Source organism: Indicator indicator, chromosome 16 (genome assembly GCF_027791375.1).
Source record: "Indicator indicator isolate 239-I01 chromosome 16, UM_Iind_1.1, whole genome shotgun sequence".
Classification (NCBI taxonomy): Eukaryota; Metazoa; Chordata; class Aves; order Piciformes; family Indicatoridae; genus Indicator; species Indicator indicator.
Window position 1 is genome coordinate 4981669 of NC_072025.1, and position 26863 is coordinate 5008531.

Genomic DNA, 26863 nt, shown 5'->3' on the forward strand with positions numbered 1-26863 from the left:
TTCTGCTGCTTGGTGTGATTTTTTTAAGGAAAGCTCTGCCCTTGTAAATTGTGAGAAGAGGGCAGCATGACTGGAATTAGCTCACTTACTCTGAATGTGTTCAGGTTGTGTACTTTACACATGGCCATGAATATGTCCTACTGTCTTTGTCAGTGTATTTTCACTTTCAGATTTTATGAGCAGCTCTGCAGACCTCTTATTTCATCTGTGTTATATGTGGAGCGTCAATTGGGTTATCACGGCTCTGTATCCCTGAGCAGTTGCTACTGATCAGGCCTAGTGACTAGTGATAACTTGCTTTATTAGAATAAAAATAACACAATAGTTAGGTTGTGGTGACTGAAATGCAAGAATCTTTTCCAGTGTTGACTGATGCCCTTAGAACCTGTAGATGCATTTTATTAATTCAGTATGTTTGCAGTGAACTGTTGGGTACTGACAGGTACAGGCAAGTAAAAGGTTTAATTTGTTACCATTCCAGCACTAGAAGTACCTTAAAAAACAAAGGCATGACAGAAGTCACGTACAGAACATCTGTGAAGAGTCTGTCCTGTTCATGTCCTCCTAGATGAGTTTGTGATTTCTTGAGAACAAAACCAGTCATTACTACAGGCCTAGTGCCTGTTCTAACTTGAATTCAGTCAGAATTTCAAGTAGAGGATCTTGCTGACAGAGCCAGCACCTGTTTGTCTGAACGTCTTTGCACTGCACTTAGGAAAGGAGGCTTCACAAGGCTTAGAGATGTCTGGTCTGGTGATGAAATTAGACCCTTACTTTCGTTGTGCACCATTGAAGGCAGCTGCAGTGAAGGCTCTTCAAATCCAGCTGTTTAAAACCTTGCATTTGTGGACTCCTCAACCAGATCATTCTCAGAGTCACTGATGAGCTAGAAGCATAACTCAAAGGATGCTGGAAACAGTTGCCTTCCATGCAAAACCAATGGTGTGAGAGAAAACTTTGCAGAAAGGGGGAGCAGGTTTTCCATAGCTGCAGCTGTATGCTGTAACTGGCTCCCTAGCCTCCAGTGTTCCCTCAGCCTTTCAAACATTAATCTTAGGTTTACACCTCTGTTGCTCTACTTCTCCAAAGGGGATATACAGGGAAAAGAAGTTGCTGATGGGCTTATTTGTTCTAGCAGCTGTGCTTGGGACACTTAGTATAGGCTATGCTGAATGAGTGCAGTACTTTATTATACATGTATAGTTGTTACTTCCTGCAAGATAATATCAGTGGATTTGTAAGTGTGAAGCCTGTGGGAGCTGAGGTTCTCTAACAATAGCTGGAAAAAGGGAGCCTTTAGAGTGAATTTAGTAAATTTCCACATTTTAAAATAAAAAGAGAACCCTTTGGGGGTCTGTACTCCATCTTATTGCTAGAATATTGAAATAATATTATTTTCTCTTTCACAATTTATTAACAAGAGGATATTCAGGGATATTTATTTAAGAAGTCCTCAGTTATACTAGTCTGCAAGTTTAGAAAAGCTGGAAAGCAATGTGGTTTAAAATCATTAGTGCCTGCAGAGGTATGAGAAGACTCTCTTCTCTCTCCCTTTCTCCTAAGGGCAGTAGCTTGTGTGATTGGGGAGTGCTTTATACAGTCTTGACAGGCATTTAATGCTATTACTCTTTAAAGGCATCAGGCTTTCTGGCAGATTGTTTCTTTCAACGTGTAAGTTGTTGATCAAAAATGGATACTTGAAAAAAATTGGTTTCCGTAGCATGTTTTCCAACTATGTTCTTCCTCAAATAGGAGTTTATGTTGCTAAATGTAACTTTTATTCAAGTAATGTTGAACAGCATCCTTTGCCATTGGTTTTAATAAACTTTATAAGAAGTCTATTGAGAGTGTTGCCTGTTTCAAGGAGGATCCTGGTGTAAGCCATTTGTAAGAGATCACTGTAATCATGCTGAAGCAATGGAAATGCTTCTTGAGAAATGTGAGGAAGTGAAGGCTAACTTCACTGGGGAATATACAGCAGGTCAAGCTGATTCTTGTGGCAAGGGAGGTTACAGCAAGAGACAACCAAGAATGGAACCTCTTAAATCGAGGCCAGAGCAGGCAAAGAGGAGGATGAAGTGGCCTTCTGAGCTAGTGGTATAGTTCCCAGGAAAGGGGCAGAAACAACATTCACTGGAGAGCCTTTTCACAAAATATTTCAGGCCTTGTGGTGATTTGTGTGGATAGTTCTGTCTACCTGGCCAAAAAGAATTCTTGTGCAAACCTGAAGGAACCTTTTCAAGTTCTCCTTGCAGACACTGATCGTGGTGGTAGGTGGACAGAGTGCTAGAATGTCAGAGATGTGCAGTGTAATTTATAAAAGGCTGTAGCATAGAGTCATTAATCTATTGACAGCCAGGCTGTGGAGAGCTGTTGACATTTGTGCCTTCTGGGCAGTGTCACTGTTAGATGTCAAGTCTGGGCTGAGGGTAGAACGTGTCACAGAGCCTGTCTGGAAGTGTTTCATGCCAGTGCCCATTTAGAAGGCACGTTCCTGCAGGGCAGTGTGAAAATAGCACTGCACTATCCTGCGATGGTGTTCTGCTCACCACAGCTCAGCTCCCTGCAACACACACAGACTTAGATCACGCTTAACAGAGACAAACCTTGGACTGATATTTCTGGGTAAGGAAGTTTCCTCCTTCCCTTCGTTACTGTCCTTTCACTGTAGGGAAAGCGCTTTGCCTTTTTCTAAAATGTGTCCTGGCTTTACCTCCTGCCGTCCCAGTTTCTTGCCTGTCTCAGTGACTGGGAGCTATAGTCATCTCCAGCCTCACCTTTCTCCAGCTGTTGTCTGGCTTTGCTATCCTTTCTTCAGAGGTCAAAGATCTTGTATGGGTACAAGATGAACTGATGAACTAAACTTCACAAGAAATCAAAACTAAATCTTGCAGTATGCATGAGAAACGGCAAGAGCATTTGGTTCACTTGCTGGTTTGAAATCCTTTCCATTGGCAAAGACAGGCAGTTTGTTACTGCTACAGCCTCTGAGAGAGCCAACTGGACATGTCTTCTACAATTTTAAGAGCTTTTCTTCTCTAAGAAAAACAAGCAAGGCTTGCTGAAGTTGTGGAAACTGGAGTGCTGAGGTGGCTGTTTTCTGTGGGATCTTATGCCTCATGGGTTCCTATAAGCCCAAGTTAGTGTCTGGTTAATACAAAAGGTGAGCTAAGAGTGGATTGGTCTTAGACTGTGGAAATTGGTATTACAGCAAGGCTGTGATATTTTTCTGCATGTTAGAATGATCTGTATTTCACTTTGAGGAATTTTCTGCTGTACGTGCTTAAATATGACTACATAGATTTCCCCCCTCCCCCTTGTGTTTTTTGCTTTTGTTTCTTTTTGTTTGTGTTTTGTTTGGTTGGTTTTGGTTTGTGTTTTATAGCAGTTTTATGATTAAAGCTAGGTCTTTCATCAATAGCCTATCATGCCTCCTGTACTTCCCCATCTCCAGCAATGAGTTCCTGCTCCTGGGACAGATTAAAAGATCGTTGAAAATTCAAAGGCCAGCAAATGCAACGTTTTACTAGTGGTAATAGGACTTTGGAGCCTGGCACGTAATTGCTGTTCTAGCAGTGCAACTAGTAAATATTTATTTACGTAATGAAAACAAAAAGCAGAGATAACTGACATATTCTTTGTAGGGGAGGGACTTGGAAATCTATGATAAAAAGTCATGCCTCCCAGATAGGTGGACTTTCTGGTAAACAGAGAGGTGTAACTGCAGTTAGGAAATTATCCATACCACACATCACACCGTATCTTCATACCAGGACTGTTTTTTGCATCTATAGAAATTGTTCAGTATTGGGCTTTCTTTAAATTTGGCAGAGTAACCTTGGATTACTTTTTTTCCTACAACACACACAAAGTGAGTTTTCAGTTTTGATGCAAAATGTGAGTTTCATATTAAGCAGTAACAAGCACCTCTGTTACTATTTTCTGTTACAAAAGGGTTTTTGCATTATGTGTTTGATGTTTATGGAATCTCTTGTTGAGGCAGTTTTAGCATCTGGTACGTGGTCACCCTCACTATGACTGTCACTGGCTGTCTGATACAGTCACTACTTTTAAAGATATACTTTTTTTTGTTTATGCCTTTTAACAGAGTGAGTGATCTTAGCGTTTTCCTTTTTAAACACATTCCTCTGCTAGTTTTCAGTGTTCTTTCAATTGTTTCCAAAATCTTTGATTTGTTACAGAAAGTGCAGAGGAAATAGTGGGAGACTTTGTTGTTTGTTTTTTGAGGTTTTGTTCTTGTGGTGGCTTTTGTTTGTTTTATAATACCAAAATTGCTTTACCTACAATCACTAAGAACTGGCCTTGGTTAGTTGGAATTGACCATGGCCTTACTTAGTCATGCTTTTTTTTAAAGTTCCTAAATCCCTTTTGAAACTCTTTATAATCAACGTCAGTCTTGATGATGGAAGTGATCTCAGTGATCTCTTCATTCTGCATCTGCCTTTAAAAGTATAATTAGAGCTGAGTGACCCCAGTGGGTAGTGCTCAGAAAGTGCAAATTCACTCATGTTTTTAACCACTGACAATATATTAAGCTTAATAGCAATTCTTTATAATTTCCGTCAAAGTATTTTTTCCACTTTGCATCACAGTTGAAAGCAGATGGAAAATGGAACAGCTGAGAGAATAGACTCTGTATGGGATTGATTTCATGCTTTTGAAATTAAAAATACACATAAAATAAACATTGTATAGCTCACCACCAGACTAATAGTGATAAGACATTGGACAAATTATTAGCATCTTAAGCAGAACAGGGCTTGCAGATACTTGTCTGATGGCCAAGCTTAATGTAGCTCAGGTTAACATCTATTAGTCATTGTTAAAACTCTGCAGTTTTGTACTGGTGTAAAAGCTGAGTGTGACATGCAGTGATGCTTTGGTGAGGAGAGACAAAAAATCACTCAGGTAGATTACTTGTTCTGTCTTGTGCTGGCATGTTTGGGTTGGAGTCACTGGTCTGTTATGGGCAGCCCATCATGCAGATTCAGTTACACCAGAAGTGGGTGACTGTGTATGCTAAAGCCAGGACTTGTAATCTTCTCTTATTGCAGAATCTACAGCTGCTTGAGAGAGCAGGTATCCAAGTTTTGTGGATCTATAATCCTGGCAATGTGAGAATTTCCATAGATCTGTTTCCTATGTAGGAAGAGTGGAGGAACAAATGATGTAGCTTCCATGCTGTCCTGCTGCTGAAGCAGATTGTTTCAATATAGTAAATACTAGATAAAATGAGGAGGTAACTTCCACTCCTTATTTTGACAGACCAGAAGAATCCACAAAGAACAGTGAAAGGGGAGTTTCATCAGCCATTAGTGCTTTTGGCCTTGCAGATAATTTCTCCAAACCCTGATTAAAATGCCAGCGTGATTCCATCTATTTTGTACATGGAGAAGGAGAAAGATCATTTAACCACAATACTACTACTGTCTTACAGTTTATCTGCTCCCAGGTGTATGACATTCAGTTGGTATCTAGCTGGACCTTTAAACACAAAGGTGCTCTCTGCTAACCTTCTGCATGCAAATTCCTGGTATGCACGTTGTTCCACATAGCAGAAGGAACAGCTTATCAAATCAGTTATTCCTGCTGAGCATGAGTCAGCATTGACCTTCCCTAGGTCTCTGGACTCTGTCCATTACCACTCTGAGAGCTGATACTCAATCTAAAAGCTAAGTGTGATAACTGGGGAAAATTTTTTAGCATGTGTGTTTTTTCTTGAGCTTCAGATTATGTAAAATGCTTGCCAGGCTATCAGTACCTGCCAGAACTGCTGGACTCATGCTGTATCACTGCAGACTCTGCGCCTCCAACCTCACCAGCTGATAAGGGCTACATTGCTTGTTGCTGTGTGATTGGAGTTTCCAAAAACATTTAAAAGCTTCAGGAGATGCTGGTGATGATTCAGTAGGTGACGGTTTCTTGTGACTTAGGGCTAATGACCCAAAAGACTGTTTAAGGCATTAATTAGCTGATAACATGTTACTTTTTGGATAGATTCTAATAGCATTGTTCAGAAACATCAGATTTATTAACTTTTGCCTGGAATTTCAAATGATACATTTGCTCTTTACTTATTCCAGTAAACTAGATCCTTCTGTCTGAGTCCATGTGCCTGTCCTGTTCTAACTCTCCTCTGGCAGTGGACACAGAGATTGTTTTAGGGCCAGGATGTGTTGGTTACCTTTGCATGAACTGTAAAGAGATGTGGGTGAAAGGTGACAAACAATATTATCAGAGACAGCATATGTCCAAAGGTGGTCAGCACTTCCCTGTTGTGAATAATGAAACTCACCCTTTAAAGTGACTGTGTTGTACAGTACTGTACAATCAGATAGCAAAAATTAGTTGAGTGAAAATTCCAGTGTTGAAAAATGGCAGCTACATTATTTTGTTTTCTTTCTATATAAATTAATGCATCTTGCTAGGTCTAAAAATCAGCATATAGTTAGAGTAGTGATGTTGTGATACTGCTTTCTATAACATTAACTGGCTTGGGGTAGAAGTCGCTCTGACACTGCCTGGGCACTTAAGTCTAAAATGAAGTCATGTTGTTTGTTTCTCATACTGTAAAAATATTCTGCCAGTCTATCACAGGCCTGTGCTAAATTCAGTGATATTTCATGGAATCATAGAATTGTTAGGGTTGGAAGGGACCACAAGGATCAGCTAGTTCCAACCCCCCTGCCATAGGCAAGGACACCTCACACTAGAGCAGGTTGCCCACAGCCACACCCAGCCTGGCCTTGAAAACCTCCAGGGATGAGACTTCCACCACCTCCCTGGACAACCTGTTCCAGTGTCTCACCACCCTCGTGGTGTAAAACTTCTTCCTAACATCCAATCTGAATCTACCCACTTCTAGTTTTGCTCCATTCCCCCTAGTCCTATCACTACCTGACATCCTAAAAAGTCCCTCCCCAGCTTTCTTGTAGGCCCCCTTTAGATACTGGACGGCCACAGTAAGGTCTCCTCAGAGCCTTCTCTTCTCCAGACTGAACAGCCCCAATTCTTTCAGTCTGTCCTCATAGGAGAGCTGCTCCAGCCCTCTGATCATCCTCGTGGCCCTTCTCTGGACGCTTTCCAGCACCTCCAGATCCTTCTTGTAATAGGAGCTCCAGAACTGGATGCAGTACTCCAGGTGGGGTCTCACCAGAGCTGAGTAGAGAGGGAGAATCACCTCCCTTGACCTGCTGGCTATGCTTCTCTTGATGCAGCCCAGGATGTGATTTGTTTTCTAGGCTGCAAGTTCACACTGGTGGCTCATGTTGAGCTTCTCATCCACCAGCACCCCCAAGTCCCTTTCTCCAGGGCTGCTCTCAAGCCAGTCACTGCCCAGCCTATATCGTGCTCGGGATTGTCCCGACCCAGATGCAGGACCTTGCATTTGGTCTGGTTGAACCTCATGAGGTTGTCATGGAACCACCTCTCCATCCTGTCCAGGTCCCTCTGGATGGCATCCCTTCCCTCCAGCCTGTCTGCTGCACCACACAGCTTGGTGTCGTCAAAACTTGCTGAGGGTGCACTCAATGCCACTGTCCATGTCACCAACAAAGATGCTGAACAAGGACTGAGCCCTGAGGGACTCCACTTGTCACTGGCCTCCACTTGGACATGGACCCATTGACAGCCACTCTTTGGGTGCTGCCATCAAGCCAGTTCTTTATCCACTGAATGGTCCATCCATCAAACCCAGACTGCACCAGCTTGGAGACCAGGATGTTGTGTGGGACAGTGTCAAAGGCTTTGCTCAGTGCCAGGTAAATGATATTGGTTGCTCAGCCTTCATCTATTAATGTTGTGACCTTGTCATAGAAGGCCACCAGGTTTGTCAGGCAGGATTTGCCCTTGGTGAACATGCGCTGGTTGTAACCAATCACCTCTTTCATTATTCTTCTGTCTCAGCAGTGCCTCCAGGAGGATCTGCTGCATGATCTTACCAGGCACAGAGGTGAGACTGACTGGTTCCCTGGGTCATCCTTCTTTCCCTTTTTGAAAATGGGGGTAATATGTTTCCCCTTTCCCAGTCAGTGTGAACCTCCCTGAACTGACATGGCTTTTGCAACCTCATCTGCCAGTTCCCTCAGCACCCATGGGTGTATCTCATCAGGTACCATGGACTTAAACACTTGCAGGTTCTTGAGATGGTCACAAACCTGATCTTCACTCACAATGGGCAGTTCCTTCTTCCAGTCCCTGCCATTATCTTTTGTGATCCCAGGAATGTGGCTGGAGCCCTTGTCAGTGAAGACTGAGGTAAAGAATTCATTGAGAACCTCAGCCTTCTCCATGTCACTTGTCACCAGCTCCCGTTTCCTTTCTGAGGGGGCACGTTCCCTAGTCTTCTTTTTACCATTAATATACCTACAGAAAGTTTTACTGTTCCCCTTGACCTCCCTGGCTAGATTTAATTCTAACTGAGCTTTAGCTTCTCTAACCAGGTCTCTTGCTGCTCAGGCAGCTTCCTTATATGCCCCCCATTTAGCTGTCCTTTCTTCCACTCCTTGTAGAGATTCTTTTTGTGTGACAGTGTGTCCAGGAGCTCCTTGCTCATCCAGGCAGGTCTCCTACCATTCTTTCCTGCTTTCCTCTTTGTGGAGATACTTTGCACCTGGGCACGGAGAAGGTGATCCTTGAATACTGACCAGCTATCCTGGGACCCTCTTCCCTCCAGGGCTTTGTCCCATGGTATTCTGGCAAGCAGATCCCTGAAGTGATCAATGTCTGCATGCCTAAAGTCCAGGGTTGTAAGCTTGGGATATGTCCTCCTAGCTGCCCTGAGGATCTTAAATTCTATTGCATCATGGTCACTGCAGCCAAGGTTATCCCTGAGCCTCACACTGATCACCAGCCCTTCCCTATTGGTGAGAACAAGCACCTTTTCTGTGCTGGTCAGGTGGCCAGGTGTTCTATGATGATCTTGTGGGAAAGGTTCCAAAGAGAGCAATAGTATATTGTTGTGCTGGTTTGAGCTCTACCCAGAGTCTAAAAGCCCAGATAAGAGATTCCTCCCCCCCACCCTTTCCTGGTAAGATGAGGTAAAACAAAATCAGGTAGGGGAAAGGAGAGGTAAATTCATGAAAGAAATAGTCTGGAATCGGTTTGGAAGTAAAAGAGGTAATTTTTTAACAACATATATATATACATATAAATAACAGGGAGGGTTTACAAAGGTAAGGGATAAGGATAAATAGGAAAATATACAAAACCAAGCCTGGATGGTCTTGTATTCCCTGGATGGAAGTGGATTCAGTTCTTTAGGAAGCATGGATGCAGCTTGGAAAGTAGGCCCCTCACCACATGGTCAATGCAGGAAGCAGCAGCTGACCTCTCTTGAGCAGGTGAAGCAGGGAAAGAGAGAGAAGTAAAAGATGTCTGCTGTTTTTATAGTCTTGCTGGACAGGAAGGGGGAGTGGAATAGACCACCTTTGACCCAGGGTACCCCTCCTTCTGGGAGGGGGAAAAACCACGTCTCTCTCTGCCCATCTGGGTCAAGTTTCTTTTGTCCACCTGGGGGCTGGGTTATTCTTCAGCCCCAATCAAGGATGGGTGTAACCCAGCACAATTGTGAATTGGATTTACTTCTGTATCTTTAACCACACATGAAGAATTGATCTACTTTTCAGTGGCCAAGCAAAATTCCAGTTAAATGCTCTAATAAGAAAAGTTTTAGATCACTCTATTATAATCGACCATGGTTTAGGTTCTGCATAGTTGCTTTAGGAGAGGTGGCCATTTTGTTTGCATTTTGTTTGTTTGAAAAAAAACTCCCAACAAACCAAAACAAAAAAACCTCCAAACCTCACTTTTTATTTGCAGCTTAAACAGGCAGTACAGTGACATTTGTCACAATTTAAAGCTCTTTATGAAGTTATAAGATGTGTCAGCAGAGTATTTAACAGACTAAAATTCTGGGTTTTTTTTAGTTTCATTCCATAAATTCCTATGGAAACAGCAAGATGCTTTCCCTGCAGTGACCTGGCCATGCTAGGATTTCTGTTTTGTTGTTTCAGCTATCCTACTCTAGTGTCTTTGTAAGTACTGTGCTATTTAACATACTGTTGACTGCAGTTTAGATTAAATTCTGCTCTACCAAATCTTGATTTATCACAAAAAAAAAAAAAAAAGTCTCTCTAAAAGAATCTTACTAAAAATTATTGCTATAGTCTTTTTACAGCTCTTTATGGCTGTGAGCTCAGACTTCTTACAAAAAACTTCCAGGAACAGTACTTTCATGCATATATTTGGTGAAACTTCCATGGTCTTTAGTGGAGCTGTGTTTCACAAGTGATCTGAGAGCATATGAATGGCTTGTGGAATAATTTACCAACAGAATCCTGTCCTGTCTGCTGTATTCCAGTACAATTGCAATTAGCAGAACTAATCTCTGAGGTGTAGGTAAAGAGGCAGGAGAGTAATGATAAAGTTATGTGTATTAGAGGAATTGCTCTAATCACTTAAATTTGAGAGGAAAACATCTTTTTCTGTCCTGTTTGGGGTTTGTTTGTTATTTTTTTTTTTTTTTTTTTAGGAAGGGCATTCACTAAGAATTCTCAAGGGCTTTGCTGTGCAAGTTGATAAAAATCCAACCATGAGAGGATGGAATTACTTGTGTTGTTTTTCCAAGAAAAAGAAATGGGAGTAAAAAAGATGGAAAACTAATGATCAAACTGACAGCACCATTGACTCCACCATTTAAAACCAGTCTTATTGTAATAGTGACAAAAAATCACAAAGAACAAACCAGTTGACATAAAGGTAATTGTTCTAATTGCAAAGAAATTACCCTTCTTTGCTGAAACTGAATAAACCAGCCTCTTGAATATAGAGCAGTCCCACATTCAGGTTAGCTGGACACTATGATCTGTGATTATACTGATGTCTATCAACTTAAGAATGTACCCATGATGATTTCATAATATATTTTCACTTGCCTCTGACTATAGATTATGCAAAATCAAAGCCAAGGATGCTGTAAGCTTATTTGCTGGAGAAAGGGCAATATGATGCTATCAGAAGGTGAAGTTGGCTTGGCTTGTGACATAGGCTGTAACCACTTACTGTCAGTAATTATAAATAAAATTGTTTCCAGTGTTAAAGATACCCTATTGAGTCAGAGCTCAGAGAATATATGACACTGCATAGGATGTAGGAACCAAACATAATTCATCATCCAGTTAGAGAGCCAACAACTGGCAAACTTCTCAAAGTCTAGTAACCCTAAAATTAGATCTCCAAGCTGTCTTGGCTTTCTAAGCACAGGCAGCCACATCTATGAGCTTGTTTGTAATAGCAAATAAACCCTTTTATACTAGGCTTGCATTCCCACAACTGAGTACCTTAAACATGAAGAAAAAAGGACAAAACCAAGATTGCGTCATTCAAAACTGTGAACACCTTCTTATATTGTCAAAGCTGATTTTTCAGTTTTCCTTTAGAGTCCTTCCTAGAGGAGACTGTTAGGTTTTGTGATATGTATATTTTGTGTATGTTGTTGCACCTTAAATCCTGCATTTTGATACACAGATCCTGCTTTGGGTAGTGGGGGAAGGATGCTGTGAGACTGAACGAAACACTTACCCGACTCTTCTACAGAAAGTCATCTTAAATCAGAATTGTGCGTTTGTAGTTTGATGTAAACATGATTCCACAGTATGTGGAGAGGAAGCAGTTTAACCAGGATCACTCAAAACTGTGGAAGTTCTTTTGTGGGTTTTTTTACCTTCTGAATTGCAATCAGACATAATTTCTGTTGTCTTCCTACATTGTGTGGCTTTGAGACTTATGGTGTGAAAATTTCCTTCCATTATTGGCAGTGTGGTTCCACTGTTAAAGCCAACTGGCTGTCATACCAACTGTATTGCCTTTAACTCAGTTTCGAGCTTGAAAAAAATGCACCTTCGAGCAAGAGCTGAGCTAGGCTAGCTAGGCTAGGAAAATCTCAGTTGTAACCCTGCTAAAACATAGTAAGTGACAACAGAACATGTGAGGGAGGAGAAGATGGAGGGGAATGAGAGGTCATCTTCATGTCCCTTAAAAGCATTTGCTTGTGTCCACTCCAGTTTAATGAACTTTCCCATCTGGTGCAGCACTACCAAATGTGTTGATATCAGTATTACCCCATTAATACTGCTGCAGCTTGGTGTACTTTAGATTGTTATCATCTGTTCTTCTCAAATGGAAAGAAGAAACTTTCATCTTTTTTAGAATTTTCACCTTCCTATACCTGGTGTAACCAACATCAAAAAAAGACCAATAGATATCTATGGCACCATTCAAGTGAAAATACTGTATGGAAAAAGTATTGCTGTGTTTTGCTCTGTGCCATAGGCCATGAATGTCCCCTTCCAGCAGCCAGGCCTATACTGCTGGTTTTGCTGAGCCAAGCAGCTTCTCTTTGCAAATTCCAGCCCTCAAGCAATCACCTCCCAGGCTGGAAACAAACTGAATTCCAAGAAATGCTCAGATCCCCAGCTGAGCTTCTAAGTACTCCATGAAAAGAAGGGTTAAACTGTCTTTCAGTCACAGTGGTCCGTGTGCAAAGACTTGTTGAGGTGCCCTTAGGTTTTATTTTAGTTTCCTTTCTTGTGCAGGATCACCTAGTGAATAAAAATGTGAATGATTATAATTGTAATTCTAAGGACATTTAGAGACATTAAATTAATTTGTAGGCCCAGCTGTATGCTTACCCCTTATAATTTTATTTCATTTTTCAAATAGCATTACCTGATTTTACAGACTTTGGGAAATTAAGTACAGAATGACTAAGGTGTTATTTTCCATGAAGTGTGCAGGAATCTAATTACCATTACAGTCAGTGGGAGGTTGCTCTCTAAAATCCCTTGCAAATCTGTTCCAAAGTAAATTGTCCTGATACTTCTAGGGAGTTGAGTGTCGCCTCTTGCCTGGCAGAATGCCAGAACACTGTCCTTTCCTAGCCTCGCTTACTTTTTCAAGAACTTGAAAACATATTTCATGTAAAGTGTATCTGTCAACATGTTCTAAGATATTTGAAATTCTCACAAAATATATTTTAACAACTACAAAAATTAGTGATAATAAAAATCCCCCTTTATAGAATTCTTTAATGAATGACATTAAAATGACTGTAGACAGAACACAAAGAGGTTGAGCATGTAAAAAGGAAGCATAGGTTTGGTATTTGGGGAAGAAATGGTTTGCTCCTCTCAAATGACAGAATCAGCTTCTTGACTTTTCCCCACTCTGGCCTCAGAGCCTCGGGTCAAATAACCTATACAGTCATCTCAGTATTTTGTTTTCAGCATTTCCTGAGAGCTACTCAGCTATGTGGTGTTCTTGGATTACCAGAGGAAGATTAGTATAAACGACTACCTATGCAAAGAGTTGCTTAAAGGCTCTCTTCATTCTAATGGTCTGTAGCAATGCCATTGTTATGCACTGAGTCATTAAAAAATGGCAGGCTGCACTTCTGTCATTGTCTGAAGCAAAATTCTGCCCTACAGCATTATCTTCCAGAACCAGTATTAAAAATAAATTTTGAAAAAAGACCAAGAAGTTATCTTATTATTCTGGATTGTCCAGTTTCTCTCTTTCCCACATCCTCTCCTGAACTGCACAACAATTAAATAAGCTGAACTTGTGTTTCTCTGAAGCATGCTTCTGAAAATAGACTCCAAACCCACCCAGTAATATTGTCTCTGTGTTCTTATTCAGTTACATATCTGCTAGATGACAGTAGCAATGTGAATTATAGGGTTACCTTTACTGCTTGGATAAATTCCCTTACTAATGATGGATGGATTTGATGTTGTACCTAATTATATTGTAACTGACAGCTTACAGCTGCTATTGTTTATACTCTGGAGTTGTTGCCACAGTGGAGGACAGCCTATGTTGAATCTGTGCTATGGCTTTTGTACAGCTGTTGAGAAAATATTTCTGAAAGGGAACAAACTTCATTTCTTTAAAAAAAAAAAAATAGAACATGTCAGCCTTTGATCTTATCTTGTGGGTGTTATAAATACAGATGTTTATGAGCCAAGTCATCTTCATTTCAGTGATATACTAAATCCCTGAGCTGTGAACTTCAGTTTCAAGTATAAATTCAGCCAGAAAGTCTCCCATGTGAAATTAAGTAAATTACTTCATTTTCTCAGCACTGTCAGCTCAGGTGTCAGTCTGAATTCCATTTGCAATTGATTATTCCTAAAATGCTAAATAAAGCTGTCCCATCCATCCCTACCTCTCTCCTGAGAAGTGCTTAGGATACATATGAAAATCAAAACTGCAAAGAAGTACTTTAGGCTGTCTGGCATTGTTTGAAGCCTTTGTCAGAGAGGCTGCCTCTGCCATGGAGTGTTAGCTTTTGAGAGCAAGTGAGTGACAGCCTTAATTTTTAATTTCTTTCTCTTTGTAAGTTTTAGATGGACTCTAACCAGTTGTCTGTGTTAATGAAGCACTAAGCACGTTATATAATTATAAGGTACTGAATGTAATTGCAGCATATACTGCATAATTTAAGTTCCAACTGTACTTGCATCTCTCATTTACCAAGCCACTGAAAGACATAATAATATTGAAAACAGTAACAGCTCAGTGCTTCTACAGTGCAGTCATGGGAGGCTTGCTCTTAATGAGTATGTTTGTGATTGTTACGGAGACATCCTGGCTCATAAAATCACAGTAGCTAAAGGTTGAGGTTATCTGTAAGATGAGTCTTTTCCTTGCAAGTCTGGATGTAATGCTCTGAGTAAGGAAATACCTGATACTAAAAGTATGTTCTGGGACTGGAGATCTGCCAGTTTCTGTAGAGGGAGATCTCAGACATTCACTGCATTGTGGTAGGGGAGAACAGGACTGCTTCTGGGTGTGAAAGTGAGCTCACCGTCTTGTTTTGTCTGTTTGTAAAGCAGCTGGACATCAGCAGACTGAATGTGAGGAGACAAAGACTTGGGTGGAATAGTTCTTTTGGTGGCAGGATCTTGCATACCTCTTTATGCAAAAAGACTTTACAAATGCCAGGCAAAGGTAACTACTTGACTGTGGTGTTCTCAGGGGCTTATTTATTACTTGTCTGAGGGTTTCTGGCCATATAGTTTCCTAGAACTTTAAAATTTTTTTCTGCTCCTTGGTGGAACTGCAAGGTCATTTGAACCTTTTGACATTGACCCTATTCATTTAAACATGAACTGCGTTTTAGAGATGGCAGCATCTGTCCTCCTTTCTTGTCAGACACTGCTTCATCTTGTTAATTTCAGACACATCAGGAGGCACTTTGTTATGCTCTGGTGACTTTAGCTGCAGAACTCTGACAGTCCTCACTGTTGCACCAAGAGCAAGAATGGATGGTGAGCAGTGGCGCTCAGGGGGTTGCAGGATCAAACTGTGTATATTAACAGCTTACTTGGAAACCTGTGGTTATATGAAAGCCTTAAGAGAATTTCTGTTATCTTCCTGTCCTTGCAGTGGCCAGTTTGCTATAGTGAAGAAATGTCGAGACAAAAGCACCGGTGTGGAGTATGCTGCTAAGTTCATTAAAAAACGTCAGAGTCGAGCCAGCCGGCGTGGAGTGAGACGGGAGGAAATTGAACGGGAGGTTACTATTCTGCAGCAGATCCTGCATGCCAACATCATCAAGTTGCATGACATCTATGAGAACAAGACTGATGTAGTCCTCATCCTTGAGCTGTGAGTAAGGGGACTTTCTATCCTCTGGAGTATCTTGAGGTAAATAGAAACCAGAAAGGGCTGTAGAGGCAGCCAGAACCTAGAGGTGCTGTTCAAATGGAGCTGTTGCATTCTCGTGCCTCACAAATCTTGGCAGGAGAATTGAATTAGTTTCTGGGTAAACGGGCCCTCCAGTTCATCCATGTGCCCTGGGGATACAGGTGCAATTTAATGGCAGCTGAGGCTATTGTTAGTGAGCCAGGGAGTGTTGTCAACTTGAAAACCGTTTACTACCAGAGAGATTACCTCATGTCTGCCTAATGCTGCCCTGATGTGAACCTTGGAGGAAGCACAAATGGCCACTAAATGCTCATTTTGGTTTTCTTACTGCTTTCCTCTCTTCTGTGTGAAGCTGTGAAGCCATGAAACCCTTTGCACAGTTTGCAGCCTTTCTCAATATTCTTGTATTTTCCTCATTTAAAAGAGACTAGGGGATAAGAGGGGAGGAGGACAAGGGAAGAGTTCTTTTAATCTATAGGCTTTTACTATTGAGGATGAATGTTGTGCAGGGTGGGAGTGAAAGCAAGCTGCTTACCCTTCTCTTGTGCCACCATGTGATGAGGAAAACGCCTACCATTTAGGTCCTGCTGACAAGTGAACCTACCATCCATTCTGATGCATATTAGATTTGACCTGTAGGGAGGCAGAGGTCACAGAAAGACCACTTGCTACAGCACTGGAGTGCTTTAGAACATTTGAATGTCCCCACATTTCATAGTGTTACTGTCAGTGTGTTAGTTTCAGAATAATTTGGAGAAAACTTTGCAGTTGCCTAATGTCAACTACTGAGTAAACAAAAAATCTGCCATGATAAAATTATTTGTCTTTTTAATGGCATGAAAAAAGGGAGGCATCGAGTGACTGGTCTTAAACCCAAGCATACACTAGGACAATGAATTTGAATGAAACTTGGCACTTGCAGGTGTTTCATGGTTGATGATCAGGTTTGTAACAGAAGTGACTTGGGGTACACAGGTAATGCTAAAGGATTATATCCAAAGCATCTCCTCTGTAGAGTTCATAGTGGGTGCAGCTCTACCTTAAGGAGTTGAAAGGAATATAAATTATCTTAATACATATGCCAATTGGTATGAATGTGTCTTTGTGTGACTTGATTTTCCTAGTCTTCGCTGAGAGCCAGGGAAAACCTGACAGCTGTTGCACAAAGCAGAGGGTAGAATTGTGTGCTTGTATTCTTGAGACCCTGGAATGGAAGCAGGTCCTCTGATAAGTGGAGGTTTGCTGGTCAGAATGTATGATTTCGGCCTAAAGAGCTTCAATTTGTTATGTAGTGAAGGAGTACAGATATCAGTTTAAGCTTTTGTGGGCTGTGTCCTGCTCTTTTGTGGAATCAATGTAGAATCATAGAATGGTTTAGGTTGGAAGGGACCTCCAAAGGTCTTCTAGTCCAACCCCTTCTGCAGTAAGCAGGGGCATCCTTAACTAGATCAGGTTGCCCAGAGCCTTGTCAAGCCTCATCTTGAATATCTCCAGGGGTGGGGCCTCAACTACCTCCCTGGGCAACCTGTTCCAGTGTTCCACTACCCTCATGATAAAAAACTTGTTCCTAACATCCAATCTAAATCTACTCTTCTCTAGTTTGAAATCATTGCCCCATGTCCTATCACTACAGACCTTTGTAAACAGTCTCTCCAAATATCATGTAATTAACAAAGCTCTGAGTCTTAGAGGAGCTGTGTGGAAGATGACACCTCCTTTATCTGTCAATTCATCCTACTAAAGTAAAGCTGTAAGCAGGGAGACAGCCTCAGGTTTTCTGCTTACCACAGTTTTTAGGTAATGAGTAAATGATACTGTTTTTCTGTATGTATGAAGCACTATGATTTGCAAAGGGTACAACAAAACCTGTCCAGCAAGGCTGATGGTAGTGCTGAGACCCTTGGTATGTGTCACCTAAAAAGAAAAGAAAATCAGAGATAAAATAAGAGTCTCCCAGGCTGAGTAACTGGGATTAATAGGAAGGAGGAGGCAGCAGCCAGAGACAGCAGTTGCAATATACTCCTGGGTCATAAAACCTTATATTTTTTACTTTTTTTTTTTGCCAGATGCTTAGTTGTAGCAATTAAAGCATCGTGTGATTTCTGCCCAGGTAAAGTGCCCCATGTCATGTTCCTTAGACACTTTTTTACTGTGAAAAAATACCCAGTAACCAAAGCTTGAGTCAATGGGCCCTGTGTAAGCCTCAGGCTTGGGAACAGTAAGGTATGCTGGCACCCACACCAGCAGTAGAAGCTAAGACATAAGCCAAATGTCTTTGTGGCTTTTGACACGTTTGCAGTTGACTTCTCCTTGCAGTTTTTGTAGTTGTTTGGAATAGTTTGCTCTGAAAGGGGCAGAGCAGGAATCACCATCTTGTCACCACCAGTGATGTGTAGGAGCCTGGGGTCAGAGGAAAGATTGCATGAAAGATCTCACCAGTGCGCAGTGTGATCTAACTTGTTCATGAGTCACAGCGCATAGTTAACTCAAAAGCATTTGAACCTGCCTGTTCTTTTATAGGTGTTTAATCAAACATCAGAGTCAAAAGCTTGTTTTCAAAAATCACTGTTGATCTCTCAGGTCTTGTGCTTGCAATCTGAGTGGTGATACACAGACAGGTGGTACACCTGAGCCCAAGAGCAGCAGCTGCTTTGTGGGTGACCCCAACAGTAAATCCGAATGAAAAGGAATCAGTAATATGAATGACAGTGTCAACCAGAAACAGGAAATGTAAGAACAATAATGAATGCCAGCTGCAAACCATGTCCAATTCAATATCTAGATCATCCTGTTTCATAAAATATAGAAAAAATCACTGGACCTCTCAGTACAAGGCACAAACATGAACATTGAAGTCTAATGTACTAAATATGCATGGAAAGCATTGCAATTTGGGTTTGAAAACTCGTAGTGACTACTAGCACATCCTTGATTTGGGAAAACCGAGATACCTTCCAACGTACTCTCAAAAATGCAGCACAAAATAAATGCTTTCCTGTCAGTTTTGTCAGGAAAGAATCAGAACAATGCAATGGCTGTTCTGGAAAGAAAAGAAATTCTTTTGGCAGATCTTACGGCTTTGTGTTTCTGATGGCAATTGAAAAGAGAAGTAATTCTTTAGCAGTTGCTGACAATTGCAAATTATTCTATTTTCTCTGTTTCATCCAAAATGAAGTGTTGAAAAGTAGCCATTGAAATGGTTAAAATCAAAGTCTACTTATTAGAATATGCACATGTCAGTGAAGTCATCGAATAATGTCCAATTTTTTGGTCCTTTGTAATCCTTGATGAATCAAAACTGAATTAGGGCAATTAATTTACAAGGGAGAGAGCTGAAGCAAAAAAGTACATGCTAGATGTGAAACCAAAACTCTGGATTGTGTGCAAGACTGCCCTCTTTCTAATTGTATGGAGGTTTTTTGCTATTTGGATTTTCTGTGCTTACATTTATTTTATGGCTCACAATGCAGTAGATAACAGGACATATTCTGGTGTGTATTGCAGGGTTTCTGGAGGAGAACTTTTTGACTTCCTTGCACAGAAGGAGTCTTTGAGCGAAGAGGAAGCAACCAGATTCATCAAACAGATTTTGAATGGTGTGAATTACCTTCACTCTAAGAAGATTGCTCACTTTGATTTAAAGGTAAAGATGCTCATTTAGACCTATTGTTCATTTTTAATGACAGACTGTACCTTTTACAATTTGTTAGATATCTGTATCTGATAACATGCCTAAAATAACAGGTAAGACCATTTTACCAATACAGCTTAGTATTCCAAGGAAGAAAATGTCCTTTATCAGGCCTATGCTAACTTTTGGATAGGCTTCTATATTTACTGACTGAAAAAAATAAATTTGTCTTCATTCTTCAGCTGTTTCCATTTGCAGTATCATCCAAAGCATGCTGTTTAAAAAAATAAAAAGTAAAAAATTAGAATGGTGTACAGAAAAAATGCATTTTTGGGAAGAGGAAAGCTGGATCCCACTACAAACAACTGTTGCTGCTACCAATCTCCACTGTGTTTAGAATTACCTGAGGAGTATGAGTGTTCTCCAGTGCATTTTGGCTAACAGAAAGACTTTGTGCTTTCTTGGCTGTGTAGGGCCTTGAAAGAGCATCATGTGGAGCTCTCTTCCTGCAATATCGGGTGCCACCTGTAGTGTTGGTCCTTGACTTTCATATCAGTACAACTGGCCAAGACAATACAGACTATTTCTCTTCACTTTTGATTGTGGCCTACCTGGGTGAACATGATTCTCTAAAGCTTATGAGTCTGCTGTCCTTGGAAATTAAACTCTTGAGACTAGAAGAAAGTGCTTTCTCAGTAGCAGACTCACAGCTACAGAACTGTCTGCCTCAAACATTGCTGCTTCCAGAAATACATCTACAATACGCTTATCCCCAGGAGAAAGTAGAATAAAATAGAGGAGGGAACTGTTTTAAAAGAAGGGAAAAGAAAATGCTAGATTGTGTCTTCCTGGTCCTAACTTTAAATGCAAGTCCGTTTATTGCTGAGTAGTTACAGCTGTGCTATAGGTGGACTCTCAGATTCACAGGATATGTGCACACTGATTCCTTGTGCTAAATGTGTGCCTAATGCCATCTCTGTCTTAAATTGCTTGATTCTGAACCAGTGTAAATGGCATATATGTAATTGTTGGAAATGTTGCAGATCACATTTAACCTAAGAAACGAGTTGGCAAACTACCATCCAAGTCTTCACAGGGTGCATGTGAAAAAGCATAGGAGACGTGTGAACTTAAAGGCTGTGCACTTGGTTTTGAAATTATTATGTGAATCCAGAGGTCAAAGATTGAAAGTTTTCACTGTATTAGAAAAAAGTGTAACATCTAGCAGCATGAAATCACTGTGTGAATACAGGTGCAAGCTCTTCTACACTGGTCTCAACTGTTTTTGATATCTAAGACTGGTCAAATCAGGTGGTCAATAAAGATGTTACAAGAAATTCAAGATAGAAATCACAGAAGATAAGTAAAGAATCATTCCACTGATAGTTAATATTAAATTACCTAACACATTCACAGAATAACTCTCTGGGGTCTGAAAGGACTGGGTTTGGAGTTTTGCTATGGACATGTATATGGAGTTTTAAATGAGACATGTATTTTTAAGCAGTGATCTGATTAGATAATCATTGACTGCAGTGGAGCTACAGTGATTTATACTCCCAAGAAATAAAGCAGAGATAGAGACTGTCACTTTTTGCCTTTTCAGTCTGTTCTGTCTGCTCTAAAGAAGCTTACATCATGTGTTTGGTGTGAACACACATGCCCTAGATCCATGGAAGGAAAACAAGACTTGCTAGCCCGAGGCTAAAATATTCTTGGTCCAGTGACTGTGACAATAAATTATTCACATGCTCTCTTTCCCAGGGCAGCTCTGACTGAAAGAATGTGTTAGCAAGAGCTGCTTCCACATTAGGATCTGCTCTGAAAAGGCCAGGCAGCTGCCAGGAGGGAATCAAACCGTCTCACTGTTGCTCCTGAGCTTATGATTAAGTCATGACAAATTAATGCATTAAAGCTCTTCATGGGAGATAAATTAATTTGTAGTTTATTCTGAAACCTGTGAAATAGGACCATCATAGGGAGTAACTAAGGCTGAGAAATGTAGTTGAAAAAATAAGATTATGAAATACCATTATAATTTGTAAAGAAAAGCAAAGTCTGTGTTTGAAAAAGTTAGCTTTAATTTCACAGTTCTAGCTTCAGCTTTTCCCTACAATGCTGTGAGCAATGCTACATGTTCTTTTAATAGCTTGCTACTGTATATCAGCCAGGACCTCTGATCCCACCTCTTTCCATTTTCTGAACTGTTCAGAAAATAAATCCTAGATCTTTCCTGCCACCTTCTTAGAATCATTAAGGTTGGAATAGACTTGTATGATTATCAAGTGCAACCATCAACCCAACACCCCCATGCCCACTAAACTGTGTTCCAGAGTGCCATGTCTACAGGCTCTTTTGGACACCTCCAGGGACAATGACTTCACCAGTTCCATGAGCAGCCTGTTCCAGTGCCTGACCGCTTCTTTCAGTACAGAATTTTTTCATAATATCTAATCTGAATCTCCTGCAGTGCAACTTGAGGCCATTTCCTTTTGTCTGTCACCTGATACTAGAGAAGAGACTGACCCTCACCTCACTGCAACGTACTTTCAGGGAGCTGTAGAGAGCAATGAGGTCACCCCTCAGCCTCCTCTTCTCTGGACTAAACAGCTGCAGTTCACTCAGACTCTCCTCATAAGACTTCTCTGCACCTGCTCCAGCACCTCAGCGTCTTCCTTGCAGCCAGGGGCCCAAAACTGAACCTGGGATTCATGGTGTGGCCTCATCAGTGCTGAGTACAGGGGCATGATCTTTCAGTAGGTTACCATACAGTGTAAGGATATTTGGGTAGAAACAGAGAGGCTTTCTAGTGTAAATTCCAAGAACAGATAAAGTGCTGTCAAATATTCAGTGGTGTAGCTCTCTCAGGATCAAGCAGTGGCAGCCTGTCCTTGCACCAGGTGTCTGCACTGTTCCAGCAATGTGCTAACTGCTCTTAGGTGTGCACCAGATGTTGTAATGGAGGCAAATCTGTGGTGTCACGGTGAGATCTCACACACCCCTGTGGGCCAGGGATATATATTTTTGGTTTTGAAGATGGCACAAGAAAACCAAACTTCCACATTATGTGTATCACACTTCCTCAGGGCTGATAATCTAGTGGTGCATCTTGTCAGAGAACTGCATGCAGTTGCATGGAAAACTGCTGTCTCACTGTGAAAATAAGGTTGTCTTCTTCTCATCCTGGCAATAGCCATCATTAAGAAAATAGGCTCAGGACTGCTAACAGATAGAAAAAGGCTGGGTTTATGTGAGATCAAATTAAAGGAATGAAAGTGTCACTTTTAAGAGATTTGCTTTCCTTTTATGAAGTTCTGGTCCATTCAGTGATGTCAAATTTCACAGTTGTCATACCTGTATCAAAAGAATGAATTGGAAATGGTTAGGCACAGGTATGTGTTTCTTTTTCTACAGCCTTGTGTATGTGAAGTAACAAAAACACTTGAGAACCCTGTTACTTTCCCAATATATTAATATTATAATAACAAAGATCTATCTTTTGTTGTTTTTAGCCTGAAAACATTATGCTTCTAGACAAGAATATCCCTATTCCACACATCAAACTCATTGATTTTGGCCTGGCTCACAAGATAGAAGATGGAGTTGAATTTAAAAACATTTTTGGAACTCCAGAATTTGTAGGTGAGCGAGTGACCTGTTCCTTTGCCTTGTTTTGCAATTTCCAGGAGGAAGTTGAGACATCTTTTCAAAGTTAAGATGTGAGGGGCAGAGATAGTTTCAGTCTAATTTCTACCAGGGGGACCTACATATAGAGATTTACTTTATTTTTTTTTTGAATAGGTGAAAGGTGTATTCTAGAGATCAGAAGTGCTAGTCCTGTGAGAGTAGGTTGCTGCCAGATAAATATTTGGAGATGTAAATTTAGGACTGAGATTGTGGAACCCTACAAATCCTAATTATATTTTTTTATTTGTTGCCTAGGGCAAATAAGCTGTCTGTGTTGCAGTACATGGGGACACAATTACTTGGGTATCTCCATCATTGCTTGCTAGATAAAACTGCCTTATGCTATACACCTGTGGAATGCAAACCCCCCACTTCTCCTTACATTCTTCTACTTGATTGTGTTTTTATTACTCAGTGATCATAGTTCTAATGTGTCTCACTTGAATTTTAGGTTAATATTAACTCCTTTCTGCTAGTTTCAATTGGAGGTTTTGGGGTTGTGTTTGGAGGGTTGGTGGTTAGGGAGAGAATCGTGATTTATATTCCAGTTAAACACAACTGCTACAGGCACCTTTTTCAACTTGTTACCTCACCTTTGTCTTTCTCTTGCCTGCAGTCTTAAATGGGGATGTTTTCCAATGAGGAAAATTTCTTAAAAAAAACAATAGGTTTGGACATGGATAGCAATAGAGTCTGGATGTAATTTCAGTCTCTTGCCCAAGGGCTGTTTCTGACAGGCCATTCAAATCTAGCTTTAATGGCACCAGTTAAAAACCGAAGAAAAGCTCAGATTCGTAGGGGTAACTGTATCCTGAAGAGGTGAAATGATTTGTTTGTTATGATTTGCACTGTAATAACTGTAGAGTATCTGCTTTACCCTTATTCTTGAGTTGCATTATGCTCCAAGTCACTCTACATGATCTCCTCTGGGCACCTGTGAACTTGAATTCCTATCAGGGCTGTAAAACTATAAAGAGTGTCTCCTATAACTACCTATATTTCCTTTTCCCACCCTCCCCTCTTCCCTTTTCTTCTGCTTGGTAATTCTTGATTTGCTCCTCAATTCAGTGTGGTAAAAATTTCTCTACATTGCTGATGTTTGATTACATTTTTCTTACAGCTCCAGAAATAGTAAACTATGAACCTCTTGGACTAGCTGCAGATATGTGGTAATTTTTAAACTTTTTGTTTGTTTGTTTTTCCCCAGAGTGCTCTACTATTACTTTTTGTCTGAACAGAATCCATCTCACTGCAACAAATGAAAAACAAAACAAAAAAATTAAGTGCAGTTAATAACTATTTCTTCTTTTAAATTGAAAGATAAGCTTTTAATTTCTGGGAAATTAAAATAAAAAAACTTAATGACGGAAGTTACAGAGGTAACAGTTTGCCACTGCCCACTGCAGAGGAGCACTTCTAAAAGAAAACATGTTCCTGCAAGGCTTGTGACAGCCCTGTAAGCCTTGTAAGACCACTGCATGCAGAGGAGACCTACCTACTAATTTGGTCTGCTGGGAAGGCAGGCAAAAGAGGTCATCCCAAATACAATATCCTTGCTTTTATTTCTTTGTATTTCTGATATTTACTGTAGTAAATACCTGCTAGAGTAGGAATACCTAGAGCCTGTAAATACCCACATTGCTTAAAGTTGTGTATAGAATTCATGTTTTCCTAGAAACACCACACTTTGAGAGATATTAGCAGTTATCTAAAGCCACAATGGCTCTCCTGCCTGTACAGCAGATACTGTTGTCTTCTTTATATTGTATACTTTAAGAAGAATACAGATCATGTGGAACCCCTGCAAATAATATCCTTTGTTTTTTAGGAGCATAGGAGTCATCACCTACATACTGTGAGTACAAGAGATTCAATGCTCTAGAAGTGTTCCTAAAGCTCTCTTGCAGTAGCATGAAACAGCTCAGCCTTTAGTCACTTAAGAAAGGAGCTGCATGCACTGGGTTGGGCAGTGGTTTTGTCAAATGGGCAAATGTTAAGCTTTTTTACAAGTTTAAGGGGTAAGCAAAGGGGAGCATCCTGAAGAACAAAGAAGATGAAGAGCAGGCGACCTGTTTTACCTGGTTAGCTAGTAATGATTGCCATAGTAATAAAGGTTGAAAATGGCCTCCCTACACAACTGATCAGAAAAAAACAGTGAGCTTTTTATTATGGGAGGCATCAGCTTGCATGATGTCCTAGGTACTAGAAGTTTCTAAGCCTTTAAGAGTCTTGCATCTGGGAAATCCATGTACCAGTATAGGCTGGGGGCTGACCTGCTGGAGAGCAGCGCAGAGTAAAGAGATCTGGGAATCCTGGTGGACAGAAGGATGACCATGAGCCAGCAATGTGTCCTAGTAGCCAATGGTATCCTGGGGTGTATTAGAAGGGGAGTTAGTAGATTGAGATAGGTTCTTCCCCCCTCTACTCTGCCCTGGTGAGGCCACATCTGGAATATTGTGTCCACTTCTGGGCCCCTCAGTTCAAGAAGGACAGGGAACTGCTTGAAAGAGTACAACACAGAGCCACAAAGATGATTAAAGAGGTGGAACACATCTCCATTATGAGGAAAGGCTGAGGGAGCTGGGTCTCTTTAGCTTGGAGAAAAGGAGACTGAGAGGTGACCTCATTAATGTTCATGAAAATGGGGAGGGCTAGTGTCAGGAGCATGGAGCCAGGCTCTTCTCAGAGTTGTCCAGTGGTAGGACAAAGGGCAATGGGTGCAAGCAGAAGCATAGAAGGTTCCATGTGAACATAAGGAAAAACTTTTTTACTGTGAGGGTGACAAAACACTGGAACAGGCTCTCCAGAGAGGTTGTGGAGTCTCCGTCTCTGGAAGCATTCGAAACCTGTCTGAATGTGTTCTTGTGTGAACTAGTACTCTAGGTGATCCTGCCCTAGTGGTGGGGTTTGGACTAGATGATCTTTTAAGGTACCTTCCAAACCCTAACATTCTGTGATTCTGTGATTTAAGCCTATTAAAGCCTTTGCTCCACAGAGTTCTGAATAAATGGGGTGTGTTTAATGATACCACCTACTTTAGCAAACGTGGCAGCAATCATATGGATGCTGTCATCAGGTATAGAGCTCACAATACCTCCAAGTCCTTAATTAAGCAACTAGTGAAGTTGTAAGAGCAAAGCCTTTGTTTCTGAGGTTTGCTGTTTGATGTTTACAGGCACTGAGTCAGGATATGGCACAAGTCATTTGCATGAGGTGTTACAATTTGAGACCCCTCCCATTTCACAGACCTCAAAGCTGAATCTCAAAGAGAACCAAACCAAATGATTAGGGAATAGAGTACTGTTGGCTTTGGCTTCCAGTAAAGGCCCAAAAGGTGGAATTACAACTACTTCATGGCACAGTTTTGAGAAAGGGAAAAGAAACCAAGGCTCTGTGGCAGGCTTCCAAGCTTTGGTTTTGGAACAATGCCCACGGTGGTGGTGGTGTGCTTTCTTGTAGCCTTCCTTATGGATAACAGAAATCGAACAGATGCTTAAGCGGGAGTATGTAAAGCCTGTTAAGAAGTGAGGTTAACAGTGGCTTATGTGGTGACATTTATTGCATCAAAGACAACTGGAGGACCTCGCTCATGCTGTCTTGCTGCGTCAGTTGCTTTGGTGTCATTGTAAGATTGTAGGGGGAGAGGAAACAGTTTATGCACTGGAGTGTTTATTTTGTGGATAAAATCAGATGTGGCAGCTGGGGACTGGGCTGAAGTGCCCAGGTGGTCTCATCTGTCATTCTACTTATCCCCAAATTCCCTGTCAATGTGGCAGTGGCAATACAGACAGAGTAAAAGGTCTGTTGAGCAGGAAC

The 26863-nt window shown here is 41.0% G+C and overlaps 1 protein-coding gene across 1 annotated transcript in view; it reads left to right on the forward strand.

Annotated features, from left to right (window-relative positions):
* The window catches only part of DAPK2 (death associated protein kinase 2), a 50843-nt gene that overhangs the window by 13864 nt on the left and 10116 nt on the right, over positions 1-26863 (forward strand). The window contains exons 6-10 of the mRNA XM_054388139.1: positions 15469-15690; positions 19234-19372; positions 22873-23002; positions 24168-24216; positions 24876-24902. Coding sequence (XP_054244114.1) covers positions 15469-15690; positions 19234-19372; positions 22873-23002; positions 24168-24216; positions 24876-24902 — 567 coding nt within the window. The remainder of the gene's footprint in view (positions 1-15468; positions 15691-19233; positions 19373-22872; positions 23003-24167; positions 24217-24875; positions 24903-26863) is intronic.